Here is a 9,416-nt window from a genome sequence, read left to right on the forward strand (position 1 = left end):
TGTACTCCTGCTTGTTTGAAACACAAAAGCTACCCAAGCAATGAAAATACCAAGCACTGGAAATGGAAATTGAAACTTTTTACAGATTATTTCTGTTATATGAAAAAAAATCCTTAGTCATTTATCAGAGGCAGAATAAAAGGCTACCTCTAAAACCATGCTTTTGATGATGTGACTAAACTGAGTTTATGTGGGTTAAAAGAAACTTGACTGAGCTGCGAATTGCGCTCCAGCAACATCTATTGTCTGATTTTAGGAGACCGTAGCTTTCTGTGTGTTTATGTTTCTCGCCTGCATGTAATCGTAGTCTGCAGTTTCATTGGTGGAATTCCTGGTCTCGTGCCCGTGGGGTATCTCTATATAACTCCGAGCTTGGGGAGTCCAAATAAAAGCCAAGCGGACAGCACCACTTGCGGACTCACTGTGCACGTTTCCAAACCACTTTTTGCAAGATTGAAAAGCAGAGAAAATGTGTAAGGGATTAGCAGCCTTGCCCCATACGTGCCTGGAAAGGTAGGATCTATGCTATATTATTGCATAAAAGGCGGTTAAGTCTGCTGCATGTTCATTTTTGAGAATGTTACTAAATAAACAATGAATGACCTCCTTTGTTGTTGCTTTTGTGAATCATAAATATGTCATAAATACAAATCATACTTGATTTAGGTGCAATTTATTGCTATTTAATGCACTTTTTGGGGATTCACAAAGTTATGAATAAGTGACTGCATGTAAATTGCATGAAAGTATATTTTATGCGGATTTACTAAACGCCACTAGCGGATTACGTAGCTGATTAGAAAACACCCACAATCCAAAAAAGTGTGGCTTTAAATATCTAAAATAATACCTACTATCTGACTGATTAAAACTGAAATCTTCACAGTATAGATTATCCACAAGGACTACTCCCTCATGCATTCTTCAAAATTTCAAGATTTACTTTTATATTATTAAATATTCTTAGATTATTGTAAATGTGATATATAACTTTTCAGTGTTGACTCACCAATCGGCATCGTATATTTTCCCACCAAAAAACATTAATAGCAGTCAGCATCTGGAATGTGTCTTAAAGATATTGTGACAAAATATTATTTTTTGATTTTTCTAATGAAGGCCAATTGGCACAAGCATTCTGTACACAATTTTGCCAGATTCAGTCCCCCCGCGACCCAGAAGGATAAGCGGTTTGGAAAATGGATAGATGGATGGATGGATGGATGGATGCCCCCAAGTTTTCAGCAGATCTGTTATAGTCATTATTCTCCCTTTATTACAGGATATAATGTGTCTTTAAACTTCTTCCTATATTGTTGCGACAAGTGTAGAAATAATTTTACTGTTGCAGTCATTGTTGTAATTGCATTCTGCCTACAATGAACCGCGACGGAGTCTACACAACAATCATTAAAACAAGGGATGAGAAGTTGTACTCATATTTGGTTTCATTGAAGTGCCTCACTTGAGAAGATAAGCCTTTCTCTGCAGTGGATGGGAGGAGATACAATCCCGATTTATGCTGAACTCCCAGCGACATTCGCTGTTGGCATGCTGTCCTCTCTAATGTCAGGGACCGAACTCTGAAAAGGAAAACGAATTAGGCAGACGACAGCTATGATGGCTGATGTGGCAGCGCTGAAAGCTGTCCATCGTATTCGTGCTTTCAGGTCAAACGCTCTACAAACGGTGTATCACAGAATATTTAGGATTCTGCTTAATTAGCTGATACCAGTGACAGTATGTAAACAGCATAGGCAAACTCTATTTAGGTGCATGTTATAGTAATAACAGTAATAGTTCTAATCGACATTTTATATGTAAAAGAAACTAAATGTAGAATATTTGTGGTGAGAAAAATGAAAGCACGTTCGATGTCCAAGGATAGGCTCACTGTGGCACTGTACTGCAGTGCCAGTTAGAGAAACTGGATGGATATTACAGTGATGTAATCGTGTTTGCCTTGTTTGAAAGGTATCAAAAGATCTCAGCAACGAATGGCGGTGAATTCAGTAGTTTACGTTAAAATTGCAGGTAATCTGAGTGGAAATTAGGTTCCACTTCCATCCCTAGGTATTCCTGGTGTGGGATGTGCTTCAGCTAAACAACTGTGCAGATGCCACGTGTTTCATGTATATAGTGACTGTTGGGGTTTGTCTGCTGTATGAGTAGTGAGGTCTCTCTCAAGGGCCCTTCGAGAGGAATGATGAGTGTTTAATAAACACATACCTCCCACTCAGAGACCTTCCTAGCAATCTGTCCCAAGGTTTCTTAAAAGTCACAGATACTAATTATATCACATAATATTTGTTTTCCCTGGGCAGTTGTTATGGATACAGTATAATTTACGTATTGTTTAAATAATCCTTAGTTTGCCTCAGAAGTTTAGTTCAACTTTAATGTACTCCAAGTTTGAGTCATTATCAAGTGGTATATCCTCTTTCATACTCAACACTGTTGTAAACTCTCATATCGTTTTGTAAAAATATTGGGAAGGCCTAACACTTTACTCGAGGGGGCACAAATAATTAGTAGTACATTCTTACTTAATGTATTAATTGAACAGAAACTAACTGTTATGTACTGATTTGTATTAATCTGTCATAATGGTTCATAAATTTCATGCAGATGCTATGTTTGTTCATGATTTGCACTTACGTAGTAACTGAGGTACTAAGTTTCTTGTGCCCTCTGAAATAAATGGCCGCCAAGTATTGTTTTCTAACTATATGTGTGTCGCCATGACAATGCAGTGGAGTCTCTCCCTAAAGTGAGTTAATTTTATTAAATGTGCCCCTGCCCCCCACCTCAGAGTTTATTTTTGACTTTTGTACGTTTGTAAATAAGATCATCACCCCAATCATTCAACTTAAATATTTATGGAGGGGAGAACTGCATAATGGAAACTTATTTATCTGGTTCATCTTCAAGGGCTAAAGGCATCAAGACTAAATTGGGAACTCTGCTCCAGAAGCCAGAGAATTCCATCGACCTCATCATCCCCTACTCGGAAAAGCCGGAGAAGAAACCCGAAAAGGCTCAGAGGTGACCATCACGCGCACATCTGACCGTCAGCTGTTATTGCTAGACGCGTTGCCTCATAACGTAACGAGCACCACAAGAGTGCTGTGAAGAAACACCACACAGTCTCAAATCAGGCACTCGACGCAGCAAAAAATAGAACTACCTGACTGAAAGGAAAAGCAAATTGGAAGCGCCGTCAGCGGTTGGCAGCTGCTGTTAACAGAGCAGTTTAAGTCCCCCGGCCCAGCCTGAATAATAATAATAATAAGAGTCATTGTACGCTTGCCTTCCACCACTTTATGTAATGGCTGACGTAATTACCACATGCAAGTTATTTTCTGACATTGTGCAATTTATTCACTGAAATGAAAGACATCTTCCTTTAGAGGGTTGTTTTTCAGCAGAATAAAATGAAGTAGTGATAAAAAATGAAATGTAAAGGTTTTAAAACTGTTGCAGAATATGAAAAATTAGATACAGATAAATGTTCTGATTTAACCTAAAAAGCCACGACATTTAAAATCAGGTGAGTGGAAATTTTCCTCATTTTCTTCTTATATAATTGAGTTTCTGTCACTAGCTTGGATAAGACAAGGAATGCAGAAGACACTGTATATCCATCTGAAGACTTGTTAAGGGGGAACACAATGGTGTTTCACTGGAAAATATGCAACTGTGGCCTTTTCATTAATTACCTTTTTCTAAGCGCGTCAAACTATGCCCTCATGTGGCGAGTATGACAATGTGCCATGTGAAACCAGACATCTGTTACGTTTTCCTCAAATCAAATGCTAATCCGTCACATCAGTTTACAGCGGTCACTGCACATACTAATGGACTCCCAGTCAAGATAATAACTAGTAGCATTGGAGCGCAAAGCAAAAAGCTACTCCTGCTTGTCAAATTTTAGCCATGAGTCGAATATTAATGTCAGAAGATTAGCTATCGTACAGCACAGTAATGATTTATCATGTAGACACTGATCTGTAGCCATGTTCTCATGTGAGCTGAAGAGTTTTGGCTGGTGTGATCTGCGTGAGCCTGTTCCCTGTCACATAAATGCACACTGGCACAAATGAGGAACAGGCATATTAGCAGATGCAGGGCTGCGCCCTTAACTGCTCTGTTGTTCTTAAGAATAACTCGATGCAAGACTTACCCTGGGGCAGTATGGCAAACAGGGCCATGCGGCACGAGGGACAGGAGGGACGGAGCGGAGTACAGAAGTTTAAACGGGCTTGGGAGTAGCAACAAGGAGGAATGAGCGATGGCCCTTTCCGCGTCAGCACAAGAGAGAAACAGAGAACAAAATGCCGTTTGGCTGGGGAGTTGGGTTTGGAGGACTGTGCGTATCGTCTGGGGGAAATAAAATAGCTTGATTTTATCGATGGAGTGGTAATCTTTGAGTGTAGTAAGGCTGCCTATTTGACTGAATCCCACTAGCAAAAAGAGCATATGAAGAAAATTCTGATCGCCGTTGAATGTCACCGTAGGTGCCGGGTTAGACAAACCAAGAGCAACACTTATGACGTTTCTAACATACTGAGCTTTGAAATACTGGGGTACCTGCAGCTCCACAGCACCCCCAGGGCTGCTACCGACGGCCAGAACTCGATTTCTCCGTTATAACTCGCAGCTACAGCGCTGATGTAGAACAATACAGGACACAATTATTGTTTTTGTTACATTTGCTTTATCCTTCCTCCTCCAGAAATTCGGCCTTTGTTCATTTAACGAGCGGTTAGGCCTCTTTCCCTTGTGGCACCACGATTTCGTGCTTTTCGTTTTTTGTTCTGCACAGGCCGTCCCCCGAGGAAGCCCTGCAGTGGCGGGAGTCGCTCGACAACGTGCTGATGAGCAGCTGTAAGTCGGCTCCTTGCGTCCTGCCTCCGCCGACGTGGAACCGCATGCGGCGGCTTAGTGTCCATGACTGTCAGCTGAAATCAGCCGGTGTCGTTTACCTCATGCACTAGTAGGAGAAATTGTGGAGACACTTAGCATTTTCGGCATTACGCCTTAAAAATCGCTACTGGCGGTAATTCAAAGAATGTTTAGAAATATCATGCATTGGACGTAACTGGAGCAACAGTCGAATAAAGATGAATAAGGTTTTGCAGTCTCTGAAGATACAAGCATCATGATATGCGTCGAAAGAATTCAGGTTGACGTGCACAGTTATTTATTTAGCGGTTGCTTTTATTCAAAGCGACATACAGTTGAAAAAGCAGAGTCAGAATTTAGCATTAAGGGCCTTGTTCAAGGGACCAGCAATGACATCACTCTGCCCACCCTGGGATTTGAATCGGTGACCTTCTGATCATGGGTACAGAGCCACACACCTTATGGAGGAAGCATTACGTAAAGCAATGAGTAATACTATATTTTAAGTACGCAAAAAGTTTCCTTACTAGGTGTTTTGATCCTTAGCATGTAAACATGCTACCATGTGTATCCCAGGTGCTTTTAGACTGGCCAAAGAATTTATTTCACTTTGATACGAATCAACAGACCGCAATCCTGGGTTTACACACTTGTCAGGAACCCGAGGTAGATTGATGAGAACTTTAAGCTGTTCATAAATTGTTTGTTCTGCACATTTACGCCCCCAGTGAACTGAGCTAGTCAGCCTTCAAATTCTAACTCTACTTTGAAAACTACGTTCAAACTGCATTTTCCATCCTGGAAATAGCGAGAACTGTTTCTTAAGAGCACATATCGTGCTGCCAAATTGTAGCTATGTCCTTATATCCTTATTGTAATCTTAGATTGATCCCCCCGCCAACCAAAAAAAATCACAAGTATGAAAATGGCTAAAGTTGTAAACCTTTGACATCAGTCAAAAGAATTTTCTGTTTCATTATTTAATATTTTCATTGAGTGTGCTATAGTCTTAGCAGAGACGCAATTATCTGGGAATGTATTTATTTAACTGATTTAGTTAAAATACATATTTAGTTTCAGTTTAATTCAATTCCAATATAGCGAAATGACCTAATAATTTCTCATTTGCAATTTCATGTCAGAAAATTTTTATTGTGATCATTGCGCTTTATTGTCCACCGTTAATCATCCATCCATCAAGTTCCATTTAAGTACAAATGAACTATTATTAACATTCTACAGTATATATAGCAGTAAACAGGCAAGGACATAAGGCTTTGCACTAAAAGCTGAAGTGCTGCCTTAAAGGAGGCCAGATGCTGAATTTTTTCTTCAGTTTGAAGGAAAGAACGCAATGTTTCCCCAACCTAATTTTATCAGATTGTTCATGCACGCGTGATAATCACTCCGTAATGAAAAACAGAAGCACAGCATTAAAAGATAACAGAAAATGTATGCGCTCCATTTCTGGAAAACATTATCCTTTTGGCTAAACCAGGTGATCTCCTACCCTAGTATTATTGTCATTCGGATAATATTTCATCTCATCTTTCTGTGTTCTTAATTGCAAGTCGCTCATACAGTTATTAATTTTTATAATGTTCGGTCATATGCTTTTTGCTGTAATAGTCAATATGTTTTTATGAATTATTGTAAGCTACCTTTAGAGTCAGTTAAGTGGTTTTTAATCTTAGTGTTAGTGTATGTTGCTATGATCATAATCATCTTTTTTCAGGTGCAAATCCTCCTGTGTTGGTAGGGTTAAAACAAAACACTCCTCCTCCCGCACGTGGACGTGGTTTTCGGCCGAAATCGGCCAATTTCCATGTGTTCCTTTTCCACAGATGGCCTGACCATTTTTAAGAGCTTCCTGAAGTCTGAGTTCAGCGAGGAGAATGTCGAGTTTTGGGTGGCTTGTGAGGACTTCAAGAAGACTAAATCCCCGATGAAGATGGCCATCAAGGCTAAGAAGATCTATGAGGACTTCATTCAGTCTGAAGGCCCAAGAGAGGTCTGCAAGAATCCAGTTAATTTGAACCACTTGGACTTTTTCCATTCCTTTGCATTTCACTTGCCCAGTACATACTGTGTGCAAAATAATTATAAATCAGTCTGTTTCTCATTGAGTGCCCATTATTATGTGCTCAGATCACAGTTCTGTATAGTTCTTTTTAAATGCATGAAAAGAGACTAATTTCCATCGTAGGGTAGCTCATGTTTGGCACAGAAGCTATTGGAAACTCTGTTTCCCATCCAGGAATATCACACTATAGTAAAAGGACGGTAAAAGATCCTAGCGTTCATTACTTGCCGTTAAATACAATGTGGAGTTGACAAATTCTCAATCCAGTTCAATTTTGACTAATCGAAGCTCACCGACTACTTACAGGTGAACATCGACCATGTGACCAAGGACATCACCCTGAGGAACTTGGTGAACCTCTCCGCGGGCACTTTCGACCTGGCCCAGAAGCGCATCTACGCTCTGATGGAGAAGGACTCCTTCGCTCGGTTCCTCAGGTCCGACCAGTACCTGGAATTAATTAAGTAACTGCTTGTTTCCATGGCTGTTAAGCTATTGACACCAGCTGGATTCTTGTCAAGCAAATCTGGTACAACTGAATAATACTATTTCTATAGAAAAATATATATCATTTCATGCTACTCGTCAGGGGCAGTAATATTTAGTGGTGAACTTGTCTATTTAAATAAAATGCTATTGACTGTAGACTTTATTATTCAGTTTACTCTCATAACGTCAGCCTTTAACCAGCATAGAGCTCTGATGCAACATTTAGGCATATAAGACCAAATGCGGATTCAATAAACCGTTAATAAAATCAGTTTGAGTATGCATATCGATTAGATTACTGCATCTATTTCTATGTAGTTTATATTTAAAAACCAAGATCATCATTCTGAAACCTATCCAAGTACGTCATGTTCTGAATGAAGAGGGAACACTAAATTACCATTATGTCATCTTGTGGAGAGTATTTGTCTTGTAAAATCACTTGTTAAGCTAAACAACAGTAAATGGTCAACAGCCTGCAAAATTCGGAGTTAAAGATGCTTAGATGTGATCCCCAGGATGGAGACAAACACGTCTGCTTAGGGGCACTACGAGGTTTGCAGGATGTTTTTCTTAAGGAAGAATGTCGTGATGCAGTTTCGGATGTTCTTGGGTCGATGTTACCTGGGGATTTAAGTAAACAGGTCAAGAGGTATTTTGAACGTAATGTAACTTTATATTCATATTATGTATTAATAAATGATACATTGGACCTTTAATATCTTTAAACCAATAAAATTCTTTAAATATATATTTTATAATTGCTGTTATTAGTATTGCACCTGGGTTTCCTATTTTTGCTTTGCTATAAATGACATAAATAAAAAGTGATACATTGAATTCTTCAAGTCATTACATTGGCCCGGCATATTCCCTATGAGAGTGCATGGCTTTCCTCCTTCAACATAAAAATACATGGTTTTGGCAGATTGGAGTTTCCAAACTAAGCTGTGTGTGGGTGTGTTTTTCTGCCCTGCATGCTGTTCCGAGAATGTTCTCCGGGATCACTGTGATCCCACATTAGATCAGCGACTATAGATGGATGGATGTTTTAACGATTACGTCTAATTTTCTTACATTTATTTAGGACTGCAGGAAGCAAAACTCTTAGCTTCAAAGCAAGCCAATGTATTTCACGCGTAAGTGGTTACACTCCTGCTTTTAGCGTCTCAGGTCCTCGTACCAAGAAATAGTAGCAGCTACAGATAAATAGTCCAGCATTTTAACAAATGAAATGTAATATATTACAATAAATGTACAGAAAAAAGCTTTCCAGGTTCAGAGAAAAAAATGAATTTCTCTCCAAAGCCATGTTCTTTGTTTATTTATCTATAGCTGCAGTTTTGCAGGTGGCTCACTGTAGCCAGAGGCTGAGGTCCGTCCCCTTCACCTGTCAGACCTGTCAACAAAACATTGGTACAGCACTTGGCAGAATACAAATGGATGCAGGTCTGGTAGGGGGGCAGTGCAGATTCAGGACAATGGAAGCTTTCAAACAGCCACTTGTTACTCAGTGTGAGAGCACGGCCATCTGTCATTTTTCACCTGTACAAATGCAGCTGTTTAAACGCTATTTAGATGTTGCAGTGGGGGAGCAAGAAAGAACAAGGAGGTCAAATCAGGATCACTGATGACCAAAAAGACAAAGAATATAAGTTCCCACAAGGCCATGACTTAGATGGTATGTTTTAGAGTCATTTTTACATTTCCAGCTTTTAAATTTTGGGTTTACAGTAAACATAAATGTAGGCTATCCATTTATGCATCCACCGCCTTACGATCTTGACTTGGCTGGATGGATGGATGTCTTGGAGATGTGATAAAGTTTGTGAGAAACAACCGTTTAATTGTTCTGATATTGTAAAATTCTATAGCTGAATTACCCAAAAAGACAAGATAATTTTCAAAAACATTATGTTAGGGTTATGTTGTCAAAGGG

General features: G+C 39.5%; 1 protein-coding gene across 1 annotated transcript; it reads left to right on the top strand.

Annotated features, from left to right (window-relative positions):
- The first annotated feature begins 355 nt into the window (after positions 1 to 355).
- On the top strand, positions 356 to 8,228 carry LOC125708770 (regulator of G-protein signaling 5-like). The gene is made up of 5 exons (XM_048976564.1): positions 356 to 513; positions 2,932 to 3,045; positions 4,826 to 4,887; positions 6,750 to 6,916; positions 7,295 to 8,228. Exons 1-5 carry the CDS (start codon positions 470 to 472, stop codon positions 7,454 to 7,456), a joined length of 549 nt encoding a protein of 182 aa, XP_048832521.1. The 5' UTR covers positions 356 to 469; the 3' UTR covers positions 7,457 to 8,228.
- The last annotated feature ends 1,188 nt before the right edge of the window (positions 8,229 to 9,416 follow it).

Source organism: Brienomyrus brachyistius, chromosome 15 (genome assembly GCF_023856365.1).
Source record: "Brienomyrus brachyistius isolate T26 chromosome 15, BBRACH_0.4, whole genome shotgun sequence".
Lineage (NCBI taxonomy): Eukaryota > Metazoa > Chordata > Actinopteri > Osteoglossiformes > Mormyridae > Brienomyrus > Brienomyrus brachyistius.

Bases quoted from the DNA above. Each gene is read 5' to 3' on its own strand.
- LOC125708770 (XM_048976564.1), top strand. From the start codon at position 470: ATGTGTAAGGGATTAGCAGCCTTGCCCCATACGTGCCTGGAAAG. The intron at 4,888-6,749 runs GTAAGTCGGCTC...CCTTTTCCACAG, and splicing joins CAACGTGCTGATGAGCAGCT to ATGGCCTGACCATTTTTAAG. The intron at 6,917-7,294 runs GTCTGCAAGAAT...GACTACTTACAG, and splicing joins AGTCTGAAGGCCCAAGAGAG to GTGAACATCGACCATGTGAC.